Raw genomic sequence first — 17,127 nt, 5'->3', positions numbered from 1 at the left:
GCCTCGGTGCTTTTTGTTTCAACACTATTTGTTTCCACCTGTCATAGAAAGGAGTATAACACATTTTTGTTCTCTCTATCTCCCCCCCCCCCCTACAGGTCCTGGTAGAGCTGTCTTCATAAGAGAGGTCCACTCCTCGAGATAAGGACCCTTGTGTGTGTGCGTGCTGTCCCCACTGGCTTTGACAGCTACAAAAGAGACCTCCCCAGACAACCCATCAGACTGCCTCTGAGCACCACTGTCACACCGTCACTTCCTCCTTCCTGCCAAGGCTCCGCATCTCCAACACACTCTCCAGCAGGGTCCAGCGCCTGCCCGCCCGCCCTCAGCATCCAAGGACTAAGGGCGCTGTCCCTCAACTGGCCCCTGGCTGGTGCATCTTTGGGGGGAGGGGAAGGGAGGCGGCTGACGGGCGCACCGCTTTCCCCCTGGAGATGAAGCTTCAAGCCGTGATGGAGAATCTGCACAGGCAGCAGCGGGCCAAGCTGCTGCTGGAGCTGGAGCAGCAGGCGGCCGTGGCCGCGGCGGCGAGCCAGACGCAGGCACGCGGCGCCGACGAGCTCATGGGAAGCCCCGCCCCCGAGGCGGAGCACGCGCAGATGGCGGCGCTAGCGGCCATGCGGGCGGTGGCGGCGGGGCTGCAGAGGGCGGCAGACAGCCCCATGTCGGAGCGCAGCAGCGGAGGGGAGGAGGAGGAGGAGGACGAGGAGGAGGAAGATGACGAGGAGGAAGGGGAGGAGCAGTACAAGGATATGATGGGGTCAGAGGAGGAGGAGCAGATGTGAGTGGGAGGGTTTTTGTTTACATTTAAATGGGATCAAGTGCCATTCTAGACATTGGACTGTGTTCTGGGTGGGGCAGATAGGGTGGTGGTATTGATTGGTTGCCATCGCTGATTAGCATCTGGGTCGTGTTTGAAGTGTTTTCAGGCCATGTGCTTGGTCTACTGTACACAGTTTAGGTCACACACCAACCAATTGATGAGGCAGAAAACGCTTTCGAGACTTCTCTCAAAGTTTCTGAGAGAGAACTTTCCATTAATATGGGAGTCAGATGGCTGGGCGGTGAGGGAGTTGGGCTAGTAATCAGAAGGTGGCCGGATCGATTCCCCGCCATGCCAAATGACGTTGTGTCCTTGGGCAAGGCACTTCACCCTACTTGCGTCGGGGAATGTCCCTGCACTTCCTGTAACTCACTCTGGATAAGAGCGTCTGCTCAAATGACTAAATGTAAATATGCGTTCCATCTGCCTTTCCACCCTTCAGCAAGCAAAAGTGGGACGAGGAGGACTTTGAGGGCGAGATGGAGGAGGACTATGATGACGACCTGGGCGAGGACAGCTTGCCCACGGGGCGTGAAGCCGTGGCCCCTGGGAAAGGCATCCTCCTGCTGCCTCACCGCCAGATCCACCCCCACTCCCAGCTGCTGAAGGCCCGGCCCAGTTTGGAGCAGGAGCCCCGGCCGCCAGTGCTCCACCCCCACACCACGCACAGCCAGCTGGGAGGGCAGGACCACGGAGACTGGACCTACGAAGAGCAGTTCAGACAGGTAGGGAGGGAAGGGAAGGGAGATCGAGATTGATATGCGTTTGTTTTAAAGTTGTTGTTTTTCCACGGGAAACACATTTTCTTTTAAATTGAGCATTTTAAATCCCAGCTCAGCCATTCAGAAATATTCTGGAGTTTGTTTTCAATCATTTCAAACGACCAGCAGGCAGTCCTGCTAAATGCAGAGGCTAGTTGTTTACAAATACAAAGAGGACATGAATTGCATTAAACGTGAGATGTGAACCCATTAGGTTGTGTACTGACACCATGTAGACATGTTTGTGAGCATCAGCACTTTATTAATTTTACAGCTAGTTTGCATTTATTAACTCTCTTATGTGCCTATTAGCAAGAAGGAACAGGGTGAATATAACAAACATACATGATAACGTTTGAAAAAGTGAGACTTGCACAAGACGAAGACAAAATGGTCTCAGTGGATTGAGCTCCCTTGGGTGGAAGGGGTTAAAGACTGTACGGTTTATTTTGGGCAGGTGGGTGGAGACAGTTGGAATGAGCCTGAGGGAGAGTGATAATCTGACCATTCTAGATCCAGACCTCCGTAGAAAAGCTGCATGTCTCTATCACTCTGTGTCAGTTAACGCGCCTCAAACTAAAATAGATCTCTGTATCGCCCAAACTAGAATTTCAGGTGACATTCAAGCAATGACCAAAAGATTAACAAACTGCCCCTTGACTAATCTGGAGACACCACCTCATAATGTATAGCTCCGAAATCCAGTGACCAGAGACTATTTGGAAGTCTAATTACAATGTGTTTAATAATTAATACAAATTTGAAGGGAGAGCAGGCCAGTATCTGACACAGCAAATGCGCTAATGGCAGAACAGTTATAGTCAAATAAGGATTCATCGTCCAAGATCAAATTATACCAACTCAGAATTATTTTGCAATCGAAACTAATTTACTGCTGGTCGGCTGCCATTTGAACTGCGTTATTTCAGTTACACCCCTACCCACCCCCCACCCTTTTCTGTTTTGATACCCACACACTTACCTCCTAATACTTTTATATAGCAAGACTCCTGTCAATGCTACTTTGAATTAATCTAAAAAACACAACTGATCCAGTATTCTCTATTATAGTGCTGAGTGATATCTGAGAAGAATCTCAGAATTTAGTTTGCTTTATCAAGGTATTCAAAAGACATTTCGCTTTTATGTTGATGGTCTTTCAAGGTGGTACTTTGAACTGCGTTGTGTCTGTGTACATGTGCCTTTACGTTTGTGACTGTATTATTACAATGTACGACAGCAAGGGTCTGTGCTTAAGAAAGTAAACATGGCAGTGTCGGAAGTTGTGGCTCGAGTTGTGGTCTCTCCAAAAAAAACACGGTGTCCTCTAACCCCCCCCCCCCCTGCCAGATCACTCTCATCCTCAGGTGAAAAAGCCCCCAAAAAGCCAGAATGCCTTTGAAGTCTCCTCCTCGTCGTGTCTCTTCCAGCCCTCTAGTTTTAATACAGACAGCAGGGCAGATGGAGCCCAGATGGACCGTAAAGGAGGGATCTCTTTAAAAATTCATTGCACTCAGTATTATGAGGCTGAACGGAGGGGACTTGGCATTAAACATTGATTTGCACAAACACACACACACACACAACAGGAGGGGGGTTGTAGGGCCCCTTAGTGACCACAGGAAGTGAAGGGTGAACAGGAGCCAGCGGGGAGGGATACTTATTGGAATTGGTCTTCGGGCGGATTCTGCTGATGCAATGGTCCGTTGAGCACATGCTCTTGTGGTTTTTGCCCTAAGCTGTTTTATGAGGTGCATTGGCTAATGCTATGTCAAACAACTTCAGTCCTTCTTATTCTGATATTCATTTTACTTACACCACAGAGGTTGTCTAGAAAATACTGATGGGGTATGGACTGCGAAAGTCAGAAAACCTGCCTATAGATTGCTCAAGGAGACTATTAAGATAATTAGCTCACACACATGGTAATGCTGACTATGCGCTCATTATCCGAGACTACATGAACCACAGTTGCGAGATTTTTAATAGGAGCTTGTAAAGAATAAATATGAATCTTTCACGTCTGCAGTGACTTGTGACCAGGAATCCCAAGGCTGTGTTTGAGGGTCTTTTTATTTGATGAAAAGAAAAGCCATTGTGATTGGAACTTGACATCACAGGAAGACAAAAAGGTTGATGACAAAAGAGGAAACGGCAACGGCAGACCCTTTTCAACTGTTCCCGCTGAGTCAAGGAGGAGCAGAGGCGTGGCAAGGGGGAGAGAGAGGGAGATGGAGAGAGACAAGGAAAGAGAGAGAAGGGGGGTGGGGGGGTGGGGGAGGGAGGAAGACCCAAAAGGGCTTCCGCTTTGAACAGCAGCTAACTAGTACGTACAAGAAGAATGTTGGCTTTTGGCTGCAAAGCTCCGCGCAGCATTTTGGATAACATCCAGCTTTCAGTGTGGGGCTGATGTCAGAACTATACAGCCAAGGGGATTCTGGAAATTGGCAGACACTCAATATGGGTTAGATGGAAGGGGGAGAGCAGCAGGAATGTAAACAAAGATTGCATAAAGGCTGAGGCCAGCACTTTTTCCTCAGTGTTCCGTTCACATGGCCTCGCTCGTGTAACTTTTAAGATGCTTTTTCAGTTCAATACGTTATTTTCTGAAGCCTTAATCTGTTTCTTAGCGATGTTGTTGTCATTGGACAGCTGATTGATTGTCCAGGGGGAGATTGAGAATGGATGTTTTTCTCTGCATGTAATGGATTGGAGGCTGTCATTGTGGCAGAATCTCGACATCTTTTCTTTTTGAATGTGTGTGTTCTTATGAATATGTTTTGTGTACTTGCCTCTCTTTGCTTTCCATACCTCCTTTAATGGATGAAAGCCTGCAGTGTGACCTTGTGCCACAGCACAAGGACAGAAATGTGATTATGCTGAATGACTTTTAGATGTCCAGCAACAAAGCATATGGATGTTGAAAGGGGCCATCGTGACAAGATGCCTCGTCTTACAAAGGGCGTTCTTGTGTGCCTTTGCCTCCAACCATTTCTCAGTGGATTGTGAGTGTAAAAAGGGTTGTGTTCTTTTGTATGAAAGATTTGGGGGCAAAAGGTCGGACTGCTAATTTTCAAAACCTGAATTACTTCTCTGCCTTTTTTTAAATATACCTCCATATTGGAGTGTCCTTCAACAAGCACTAAGGCAGGCCATGGCTGAATCCAGTTAAAACACAATGCAATCCAGATGAGTATATGAACCGATATATTGGAAGTTGATCAGGATACTTTTTGGGGGTCCCAAACCTATTGTTCAGGGTTTGGGTTAGGCCAGACACTGCTGTCAGCTGCATCAGGTAGGGCCACTTTTACTAGGCTGAATACAGAACCCCTTCCAGCACCATTACAGAGATTTACGCCTTTGTCCCCAAACTCTCAGAGGACAACTAAGAGACTGGCCAGCACACAAGGGAAGGACAAATCAGGGGTCACCAAAGGTTAAGTGTCGCCCATCTACCTATTGATCAGGCAAGGCCTTCCACGCGTCCAAGACATCTCCATCACTAAGGAGCCACGATGAGATGGGGGAGGGGGGCCTGAGGGGAGGGACTCTGGTGACGCTTAGAAGGTAGTCAGCCATCAGACTCATCGCTACGGCAATCAATTGTGATTGACGCTTCAGGAGGTCCCGCTGAGAGAGGGAGGGGAAACCGGGCGAGCGGCCTTGTTCACAGAGACACGACATGTGTTCCTCTCTTTGTCTGTCCCAACTTTGGCTCAAGACCTGGGTTTCCTGTATCTCTGTCTCCATCTCTGAGTGACATTTGAGACGACATTATCCCATCATCTGCCCTGGCGCTGAATAAATGCTTTCTTCCCTTTCTGTAAAGCCATTAGGTTCCAGAACTGGTTGCCCGGTTTTCTATTTGAGACTTGTTATATGTCCTCTGTGAAAATAAATCATGGCTACACCCACTTGCGTGAAAAAAAAAAAAAAAAACATTCTCCCTAACTCTTTTTGGCATGTGCACATTTGATACGCCTCATTAACACCGTGGTTACCAGGACATGCCATCAGTACATGATCCGTAGTCACTCACATAGACGTTACATGCTTCATAAGTTGGCGGCTATTTCTGATTCTTATCAAAGCCTACTAGGCTTCCCAGCTGATGTTGGACGGAATGTTGCACCAAATAGCATTCATACTGTTTTCATGTCATGTGTGTCGTCTTCAGGTTTTCACTCCATTTCTATGTCAGCAGTAGATATATTCAGATGGAGAAACACATTAAATCATTGGAGAGAGGAGAGAGGCTGTCAATAATCTTTCGCCCCAGGGGTAGGCATCAAGTTGTCACACAGGAAAAACTTAAAAACCTCCTGTCATCAGCTGTCATGCGTCCTTAAAGCTTCAGAATGTATCTGATACAAAATGTGTTTGCTTAAAATAGGCCTTATAGTTTGTAAGTGTTTCTCTCCTGCTAATCCTGATAGTACCCCAACCTCCCAGTGGATCTTTAGGAATTCAGACAGGATTAAGATGTGTTTGAGCATGTTTGTCCTGCCTAGCTCATTTAACCAGTTTTGTTTCCATGCAAATGTATAGTTTCTATATGTTGGCAATCCTCTTTCAGACTAGACTTGTTAGAGATATCGTGTAAGAATAGATGGAAAAGATTGAGCGTGTGTGTGTGTGTGTGTGTGTGTGTGTGTGTGAGAGACAGAAAGAGGGAGAGAGAGAGAGAGAGAGAGAGAGTGAAAGAGATGTATTTACATACATATGAGACAGGAAGACCCAGTCTGAGTGCTAAATAGCTAACTGAAATTGTCATGGTGTTAACCTTTTGAATCTTTACTTGTGTGACATAAAGACAGAGAGGGCCAAGGGGAAAGAGAAATGTAACATACATTTCAGGTCTCATTGAATGTTAAGTGACGAAAGGGGTAGCCGAACAATAACTTAATGTGCTGCTCATACACCTTCACTTCTGAACTGGTAGTATACTGAGCTAAATGTGTCCTTTCGATACAAAAAAGGAAACGCACATTGAGCATAATCATCCCACTGCCATCTCCAGTGTGACTAATCATCTAATAGCCCTGAAACTAAACTATCCTAGTAGTGAGGCCTAGTACGTGACATAGGCCTAGTAAGGTGGGGTCTGCTCTTTGTAAAACTGGTTTGAAAATGCCTCTAGTAAGATTGTAACAGGAACACAATAATGACACAAACTGTTTATGGTCACTCCTGGTTTCCTTTAAAATAGTGTGGAAAGACGGCAGACTTTTGTTGTCCTCAAACTGAAACAATGAATACACTATTTGGTTGAATATGATCATGTGCCCCTTGCTCACAAACGTCACATCGAGAAGTCTCTGCACACTGCTGAAGTCTAGCTTCTTGTGCTGTGCTACCTACCCCTCCCCCTTCTGACCTTACGCTCCCTTCCCCCACTCCCTCCTATGGCTCGAATGAGAGAGTGTTTTTGCATGTGCCCTACATGTTTACTTGAAGAGGGCATGTGCAAATGCGCGGCATGTGGACTTACTTGGTGTGTGCGTGCGTACTCGTATGTTTTTTTCCTGCATGTGTGTGCGTGCGTGCGCGCGCATTCGTGTGCGGGTGCCTGAAGTGATTGACAGGTGTGAAAGACGGTAAAGTGTTTCAGACGCAGCGTCTCATGTGGCCCATCAGCTCGATGGGGTTCCCCTCTCGATGTCTATATCGGGATAAGGTTCAATAGCGAGGCCCAATTATGCGCTACACGACACTTGTTGCAAGGTGCCAGCATGACTTGTATTGGGCCATGAGTGGTGTCCTTTTCCCCCTAATATCTTTGAGGAGCAGAAGCTACCCATGCTATTTTCATCCCTCTGATGTCAGAAAAATGGCCCAAACGTGGGTAACTTGTTTTCTCTCATGTCGTCTTTCTTTTTCATATTGGTAGACGTTTCAACAGACCACCCTCATTGATTTAGAATGCGCAGAAATGAGCCCTCGCTAGCTATTTCTGCTACATCAGTAATGTTAACACTGCAGAGACTTGAGCATTTAAACAACAGTGAAGTTGCTGATGGTTTATGTGTTGTTTGCCGTCCTTGCATTGTAACATTCTGGGTGGATCAGAGGAGGCAGGAAGCTTCGCAAACAGACACAAACTCCCTGGTGCCACAGAACAGAATAGATGGCACTTCACTCTTCAAAAGGGGAAGAGTCTGCTTGGCTGTAGACGCACGGCCCTTTGTAGTATCATCTAACCTTTCGGGAGAGGAGACAAAACAACCCTCACCTACGCTTCCACTCCTCCGTGACCTTGCTTTTTGGCTTACTGGTTTTGAAAAGAACATTTTAAAAAAAACTCAATTTGAGGAGACGCCCCTATATCAGTGTGTGTGCTATAGATTTGACTTGATCTCAAAACGCATAGCCATTACAGCCACACCCGTCCCAACCTAGATAAACAGATGTGATCTGCTGGTGTTATGCTGTGAGGGGGTTGAGTGGGTCATGTGTACATGAACGCTGTATATGCTTGTGTGTGAATGAGTGTGTGTGTGTGTGTGTGTGTGTGTGTGTATGTGAGTGAGTTGGGGTGGGTGGGGGTGCTCTATAAAGAGTTCCTGGGAAAGGATGCAGCTGGATCCAGTAATAAGAGAGACTGGGCCCCCTGCATGGGGCGTAATGGGACCCGATTGGTTGGCACCTCCTGTATAATGTTCAATGTTAGAAATGCTAAATGTTCTAGACCCTGTGTACACTGCTTAGCAAACAAGATGCTTGTCAGTTTTTTTTTCTTTCTGTCATGTGCCAAGTGGTTTCTGGTGTTTTACTTCTAATACCTTGTGACTCTTGTTCACTCTCACCAGTAACCCTGGCAATTGTTGTTCTCACCTAGCTATTATACTAGCAGCGGCACATTTCCCTGTTTATGATGTTCCATCAGAACCTAGAGGGAACTCGTGTTTTTTAATTTGCGGTTTGTTCTTTGGTTATCTGCATTTGTCCAGATGGGTCCTTCGTCATTGTGATTATCTGTTAGGGGGTCTGGCTATCAGGAGGTGTTACAACTCTAGGATAGCCACAGCAAAAGGAGGGAGGCTACTTGTTCAATTCCAAGAAATAGGACAGGAAGAATGCAGTGGAGACAATCGTTTTGATGGGCTGGGAGGAGAAGGGAAATCCTGATAGCTGTGGAGTGATTCAGGCAGAGTCAGGGAGATCCAGTAAAAAACTGTGTGTGTGTGTGTGTGTGTGTGTGTGTGTGTGTGTGTGTGTGTGTGTGTGTGTGTGTGTGTGTGTGTGTGTGTGTGTGTGTGTGTGTGTGTGTGTGTGTGTGTGTGTGTGTGTGTGTGTGTGTGTGGGCAGGGGGTGGTGTAGGGATGTGTTGGTTTGAGAAGCAGAGAGGGAGAGAGACTGAGAGGAGCCATTTCCAAGATTTATGGTGCAGCACTCCTCGAAATGCATGCATCCTGTAATTAAGACTCGACTTGCCTCCAGCCCCAACATTACCGCCCCTCCCCCGCCCTGTGATCCAACCCCCATCTCTGATAATAAGATCTTAGGGCAGCTCGGTGTCACTAATGAGTGCTAAACGCCACAAAGAAAAGGGTCTGTTTGTGGTTACCGCAAGGAAAAAGTACTTTTACAGGACTAGTGTAGAGTTGGGTAGTAAGTTTAACTTTGTATGTTGGAATGTTATTGTTCTCAGTGATACCCTTGTGTGTGTCTAAGGGAATGTAAGGCGTGTGTGTCTGTGTGGGTTAGCAGTTGAAACAAGAAACAATGTTCTTGTCTAGTTAGTTGAAATCATGTGTAGTCCATCGAACCACTGGCTAACTGTGTTCCTCTACCAAGAATTGGTCGTTGTAGTATCTTCTACAGGGAACAAGACTAGCCTCCCACTATTTATATGGGGCGATCTCTACTTTTACTGTTAACTTTCACTGAACTTTCTGGAACCCACAGCCCCAATAGCAGCTGGCCCACATCAGGTTCTCATCAGACGGCCTCCTCCGTTTGATGGCCAAGGCACTCTCTCCTCTCCATTTTTGGGGGGCAATAATGGCTCAAACTCTCCTGGCAATCTGCTTCCAGCTGTAACCACCTTTATCATTGTCTCTCTGTCTCTCTGTCTCTCTCTCTGTCTCTCTCCCGTCCCTCTTTCTTGCTCTCTTTTTGACTCTCTCTCTTTCTTTTTTTCCCTCCCCCTCCCCCACTTCCCCTCTGCTCCACACAGCTTTATGAACTGGATGGAGTTCCGAAGAGAAAAGAGTTTCTGGACGACCTGTTCAGCTTCATGCAGAAAAGAGGTACGTTTGTGTGTGTGTGTGTGGATGCACATTCCCCCCCCCCCCCCCCCCATGGCTAATGTCTCAAAGCAAGACTCATCTAAATGACTCTGCTAAAGGGAAGACTGGTTTTGATAGCAAGTTTCACAGACCCCCCCCCCCTTCTCTCTCTCTCTCTCTCTCTCTGTGTGCCACCTGCTCCTCCCCCCTTTCCCTGACATATGAAACACCACTCTCAGATTACAGCTAGGTGTGTGGATCTTCATGTATTTTATTCATTATGGCGTGCTTGCTCGACCCACATCGTAGGGCTAAATCGAATGCTGGCATTTGTTAATGGGATTGGATTCATATTCACACCTGTTTCCATTTACTTTGCTCGTATGTGTCTCATGTCGTACCACTGAAACAGCTTGCACTTCGAAATAAATTAGAAGTTGACGTATTAAATCATTTGGTTTTTTTAAAGGATCGCTTTAAAAGCAACCAATGGAAGAGACATTCCTCTCAGAAAATGCCAGCGTGCATTCCTTGGGTTGCGTAATGCCTGATATTGACTGAATGTAGAAAATCCTGTGTATGATGTTTACAATGTCAGTTATCCTACCTATGTATGGGCGGGTCTGCCCAGCACCATGGAAGGATACGAGACCGCCCTCTGGTGTCAAGATGGGGAACTGATTAGAAATCTAAGAGCACTGGTTTTCAGTCGTCAACTCAGAACTCTTGTGGCTTCAGTGAGATATTTTGGTTAACGACTACCTTATGTTTCGTCTAGTTTAAACGTCTTGTTTGTTTCATTTTCAAAGCACACCAAGTCGCGAGTTCCGTTTCCATCTGCACTCTTTAAATATTGTGATGGGAAATGGCATACACCGTACCGTGTTCATGTTGTGTTTTTGCTTTGTTTCCTGCCCCAAAAAGGTTACACTTTTCTGGGGTGTCCCCATAGCTTACCAGATAAACGCATGTTGGCCGAGGCCCGGGTGTGAATCTGGCCTTGGCTCTTTGCTGAATACTTTCCCCTTCTGTCTCTCCCTGCCTTTCCTGTCTCACGTCACTTAAAAACCAGTCCAGTAAAGCAAAATGCCAAAAATATATCAGAAAGAAAAAGGCTAACACTTTTTCTCTGCCTGCTCCCTGTAGGAACGCCTGTGAACCGCATCCCTATCATGGCCAAGCAGGTGCTGGACCTGTACATGCTCTACCAGCTGGTGACGGAGAAGGGAGGCCTGGTGGAGGTCATCAACAAGAAGCTGTGGAGGGAGATCACCAAGGGCCTCAACCTACCCACCTCCATCACCAGCGCTGCCTTCACCCTCAGAACACAGTAAGTCACCACACGTGCCCCCCCCCCCGCGCCCCCCCAAGACGACTCATTATAACAAGGTTTCCTACAGTGCAAAGCTAGGGTAGGATTCAGACTGGGCCTCTAATACAACACCTTTTTAAAAACGTTTTTTAACAGTACAAAGCTAGTTTTAGGATCCAGAATCCCATTACGAGTCCAGATACAAACACGCATCGTATTCGTTGCTATGGCGAGGTGTAGTTCCACACTCCTATTCTTCCTTGTGAAACATCTGACCGAAGTGTGGCCCCTTCGCAGATACATGAAGTACCTGTACCCTTACGAATGTGACAAGAGGGGCCTGAGCAACCCAAACGAGCTCCAAGCCGCCATCGACAGCAACAGACGGGAGGGCCGAAGACAGAGCTTTGGAAGCTCGCTCTTCACCTACTCCCCCAACGGAACCCCCACCATGCTGTCCTCGCCTAAGCTCTCCATGCAGGGCCTGGGCACCAACGGAGCCTCGCTCGCCCCCACCCAGAAAATCAAGAAAGGTAAAAAAAAAAAATGGGATTGTTTTTTTGTTGTTGTTGTTGCTGTATTGTTGTATTATTGACATTACACTCCTGCCACTGTGATTCTGTTGCTTACAAATTGTATCAAAGTCAGCAATTTAACCGTAGCACAAATGTTTCACAACTTATATTTGTCACCATCCTTCCAATAAATATATTAGTTCTACACTCACATAACATACGTAAATACCAAAAGTATGGAAACATGAATGTGACATAAAGCCATCACATCCAGACTCTCATCTAAACTACACTTTTTCTCCCCCTCTCTTCGCCCCTCCCTACATCCAGAAGAGGACAGTGGGCTGACCCACGGGATCGGTATGGGAGGCATGCCCGCCGGAGCGATGGCGGGCCACTCGATGGCGACGGCCCGGGCTGCTGCAGCGGCCCAGGCCACCATGGCAGCCCAGATGGCGGCTCTGGAGCACCTGAGGGATAAGCTGGAGGCGGGAGAACCCCCTGAGAAGAAGATGGCCCTGGGGGCCGAGGAGCACCAGAGGCTGCTGCAGAGGGCCTTGCAGCACAACCTGCTGGCCATGACCGCCCAGGTGCCCATGAACATCCGCATCAACAACCAAGGTACAGGGAGGGAGACTGTGGACTACACTTGTTTTTAAACATTTTCTTGAAAACATGATTCAGTAAGATGGCAGAAAGCAGGGTCATAGGTTTGTTTTCAAATGTGGGTGGGACTACTTTTTTAAATGACTGAGAATGTGCTCGTTTCATGTAATTTTCTTAGTAGAAAGTGTGGGTGGGACATGTACACCATGACAACTACTCCCACGAAAGCAAGCTTCTTCTTTTGGGGGGGGGGGATGGGGTTGGTGTCAGTTTTGTTCACACATAACACAACCTGTTTATAGGTCATGACTATAAGGGATTTTATGTGGGAAGTTTTTTTCTTTTTTTTAAGGGTTTACTTTAAAGTAACTACTGTGAAATCACTGAATACAGTATCATTTCTTACCACAGATTTTGCATACACTGCACATTCAAGAATATGGTATTTTTGGTGTGGGGGAAATCCCCAAGTTCATAGAATCAATGTCGTCTTAGCATCAGTGGAAAACGTCATACAGTACTGAAGTTTTTGTGTGGATGAGATGGAAAGGAGACCTAGAGTTTGTTTGTTTTTCTCTACATTATTTGACCTAAAGAATTATTGGGGTCTTCATGTGAAGCTAAATAAACAACCATAGATTTGTTTATGTGAAGTTGTTCAGCTAGTGCGAAGTGGAGCTTGTTGAAGAAGACCATTAATGTATACATGTGGGCGAGGACAAATATACATTTTGTGTGAGACAAGTTTATAAAAAATAATTTGATGTGAAATTATTGTGGATGTTTAAGGTAGTTGGTACAGCAGATGGTTCACAGGTCAGTTTGAGAAATTAATTTGATGTGAACGGTTTCTCAATCTTCTCAGTAAAGTTCTATTACATGTTTAACTTTTAATACAGAGTAGTTGGCCCTGCCCCAATGCTAATCCGGTACATGTACATCTGTATGATAAAACAAAAATTTGAACGCATCCTCTCCTGGTTTTTATGGCAGTTTACTAGTGTTCTCTGGATCTGATGCTAAATGTCCCTTTACAGATGGCAGACAGGACTCAGCCCTCAACCTCACAACAAACGGAATGAGCAGCATCAGCATGTCCGTGGAACTCAATGGAGTGGTTTACGCTGGTGAGTCCCCCCGTCACATAACGAGTCAGGAAGTAACTGCATTAACAGACCAGGCGTTTTCTTAAGTGGATGTTGAGCGTTATCGTCAATATGTTTACACTGCAAACAGTGGAGATTTATATTTGTTATGGAAACTAAACACTTGAACTGTAACAAGACTCGGGTTCTTCACACTTTTCCTGTCTGTTTGTCTTCTGTAGGTGTGCTTTTTGCTCAGGCAGCAGGGGCAGCCTCGACAGGCCCCTCAGGATCATCCAATAACAACAAAGCTCCTAGCGGGCGCAGTGGGCCTCAGCCAGTCCCCCACACACCTACCTCATCCACCTCCAACCACCCATCGTCTTAACAACCCTTGACCCTTAACCTTTTTGATGCTAACTAAAGCCAAAATCCAACCTCATTTTCTACACAGCCTATGCCAAAAGAAGGAGAATACAAGCAGAAGTGACTAACTGAAACTCAGACCACTTGAAGTAAACTATCTCAGGTTCTCTCACCAAACCTTCCCTTATCCGTTCAGTTTAGCCAAAATGAGTTTGAAAACCCCAACAAAGAGCCAGTATATGATAAATATATGCACAGCCTGTGAATAATGTATTTCTACAACAATGTACAGATTATCAGAGAACAAATGATAAATACTTAACAGGAATGGTAATACACTGTTTACACATAAACACACCTACTGACTGACAATGAAGCTTCTTCTCAAGAAGATTTTTTTTTCTTTTTTTTTTTTCTTTTTTTTTACAGTAACATTATCATTATTGTTATTCTCGTCATTATCTTCACAATCACCACTAACATCCTTACTGTATAAAAAATATATTTAGGATTCTATAAAGAGAAAATTATTAATATCTTTATTTGATAAGTAAAGCTTTAAACTATATGTTGTATCTTAAGGGCATAATATAACAAAGTACCACTGTGACCTCAAACGCAGTCAAAACAGTCTTGGCAGTGATCCTTTTTAGGGGTTGTACTGTACCTTCAGCACAGGTATTTGTTTTGTCACATGACCCCTAAAGACTTATGAACTTCATTGATGTATGTTGGTAAGCATCCTTTATGCTCATAGGCCTAATATTTGTGTGTTTTGTAGTTTTCTCTCAGGTGTCTTCAAACTTGCAATGAAACAATCACTGTATTTCTCACATCTCTAGTTTTATGCAAGTGTTTGTTTTACTCAGGAAACATTACGTGTCATCCCCTGTATCTCAATATTTAGTTGGAGCTTCTTCTTTTTTTATAACTCTGTTCTTTTTCCTGGCAAATGTAGCAGAAGTAGACTAAAGAGATGGGTTGGGGCATCTTGGTTCTTTAAGGATGCTGCTTCTTTCTATTCTCACTGCTATCAGACAAGGTTGATTTACTTGGGGCCCTTCAAAGGGTATTGGGACAAATGTAGAGTATATAACCTGGAATTAGTCAATGTTACAGAGTGAAACAAGTTATAATTTTTCTCAATTTTATCAACATACTTTCTAAGAGATGATGCATGAATCCTATGAAACACACTAACTTGCTTGCCTCGTTTTCTTTTCTCAGACTCAAGTTCTTATCGACTCATATCATCTGCAGTCTGGACAGGGTCGATTTGACCAGTTTGGATTGAGGAGATTATAGATAACCAATCTGACTAGCCTTTACATTGACCTTTTTCTATGTTCCATAGCGATGCAGGAAATAATCATGCTTCCTGGAAGCTTTGAGGCCTTAAAGATTTACCCATCTTTCTAACAAGAATGTGTATCATCAAAGCAAAATATATATATATAGACCCTGACTTGACTTAAAATAGTTTTACACAATGAGTATGACAGCAGTACTTATTGTGTAAACCTCACTGTATTAACAATCATGATGTGCTTGGGTGTAACTCTGCCTTTACGTTTCTGATCTTTGATGAAACAATGCTTCATGTATGTCTCCTCTTTCGTCTCACCGTCTTCATTTTTTCTTTGTTGTTTTATTACGGGAGCATCACTGCTCTGCAGGTAGGTATTAGTTCTCATGTAATTTTGTTCTTCACATATTTTCTGTTTTATCAAAAATGTACACACACACACACACACACACACACACACTGGCAAATGTCAAAGATAGCAAAAATAGTGAAAAGCCACTAAGCCTTTTAAGAAGTCATCTATATTATGCAATGTCTATGTTCTCATTGTGCATTGTCAATCAGTCAGCACAGTTGGGTAGCAAACATTTGTACAGATCTTATACAGTTGATACAATAGTGACTCATGTGATGCTCAATACTTTTTGTAAACAAGAGGGAATAAAAAAAAAAGGCTTTTATGTCAAGGGAAAGGAATAGATCCCCCTTGTGGGATTCGTGTAAAATAATTACTTCTTCCAGAGCTTTCAGCTAGTGAAAAATCCACATTATCAGCAGTGGGCCCGTACGTACAATTCTAAAGCTAGATTTAAAGTAAAGTAACACCTATGTACAGTAATGCTTGCCTGTACATGTTTGACTTAATTAGCTACACACAATCATCCTTTTGCCCCAACCGTAATGAATTGTACAAATATTTTTCATTGGAGAACGTCAGGGAGTCGTCTTATTGTCATGACGAATGGCTGAAAGTAAAATAGACGTATGTTTTAATGTACGCTACAGCTGAAGGGATGGGGGTGGAATTAAACCCAATCAATCCTGATCAATAAGTCAGAGCTGCTTTTTAGATTGGTCCCTGTGACCTCCCTGTCCCTTATGCTACATCAATGCACCCAGCTTTCAGTTTAAAACATATCCATTGATTTACAGCACTCAGATTTTATATTTGAACCACATAGGTACTCAAACTATAACATTTTACATATATCCATGGGGTTTATCACTCAGTGATTTTGTATTTAGCATCCTCAGGGAAGGTTGATTTTTGACCTTGTGGTAGTGACAATCAGAGGGATGTTACAGCACGGTTTACCTCATGGTCGGATCTCCAGCTGATTTATTTGACCTGAATGAAGCCTCTCTACCTCAATGAGATGTGTTTTAAAATACCATCACACAATATCACTTTTAAGTTATATTAAGATAATATATGCTGGTGTTTGTTAAACCCGCTCTTTATTGACCGAAATTGCAAAGATTGTGTTTCAGCATTGACAAATTATCTGAGAAGGTGTGAAGAATAAATAATTGTAGACAATCGGATGACATCTTAAATCTGTCCATAATCATTCTTCATAGTCAGTTTAGATTGTTTTGGAAACATGCAGTGGAAACCAGAGAAGCCTTTTTTATGAAGTGTTTGAGATTTAGGGAAGATTAAGTGGGGCTGCCACCTGGTGGATCGGTTACAATCACACATTTGTTATTCTCTGTCTAAACCCTACATATCTATCTGGGTTGCCTTCAGAATCCTCGTTGTCTCTTCTCCATAGCTAGGTGTACAATTTTGACTTCAACATGGCCTCTTAATGAGCCTGTTTTTATTTAATTGAACCCTTACATATTGAATTAGCCTATTGCAATTCACGTAAGGCACTTATTATTATTATTATTAAAATTGTATTCTTTTACATTTCATACCCTTTTACATGATTCCTATATCTTCTCTTCTTGAAATGTACGCCTTAAAACATGAAACTAACCTTGCAGTAGGTTAAAGCAAATGGCATGGTGTATACTGCAGGGACGACCACAGCATGTGAAGATGAAATTAAGACCATTGTCAACTAAACAATTATTTGACAAGATGCCTTATGCTGTGACAATTGTTTGAATA

General features: G+C 44.4%; 1 protein-coding gene across 2 annotated transcripts; it reads left to right on the top strand.

Moving 5' to 3' along the window:
* The first annotated feature begins 409 nt into the window (after positions 1-409).
* Positions 410-15,315, top strand: arid3a (AT-rich interactive domain 3A). Of its 2 annotated transcripts, none has more exons than XM_084676232.1 (8): positions 410-781; positions 1,266-1,548; positions 9,767-9,839; positions 10,965-11,148; positions 11,428-11,663; positions 11,979-12,266; positions 13,289-13,378; positions 13,579-15,315. In XM_084676232.1, exons 1-8 carry the CDS (start codon positions 435-437, stop codon positions 13,722-13,724), a joined length of 1,647 nt encoding a protein of 548 aa, XP_084532358.1. In that variant the 5' UTR covers positions 410-434; the 3' UTR covers positions 13,725-15,315. The 2 variants fall into 2 exon arrangements, with proteins under 2 accessions (XP_084532358.1, XP_084532357.1); XM_084676231.1 differs by having other exon boundaries at positions 11,976-12,266.
* Positions 15,316-17,127: the final 1,812 nt, after the last annotated feature.

This window comes from Hypomesus nipponensis, chromosome 16 (genome assembly GCF_054491055.1).
Source record: "Hypomesus nipponensis isolate SF chromosome 16, ASM5449105v1, whole genome shotgun sequence".
NCBI lineage: Eukaryota > Metazoa > Chordata > Actinopteri > Osmeriformes > Osmeridae > Hypomesus > Hypomesus nipponensis.
The sequence above is the reverse complement of the archived record's forward strand: the minus strand, read 5'-3'. Positions and strand labels throughout refer to the sequence as shown.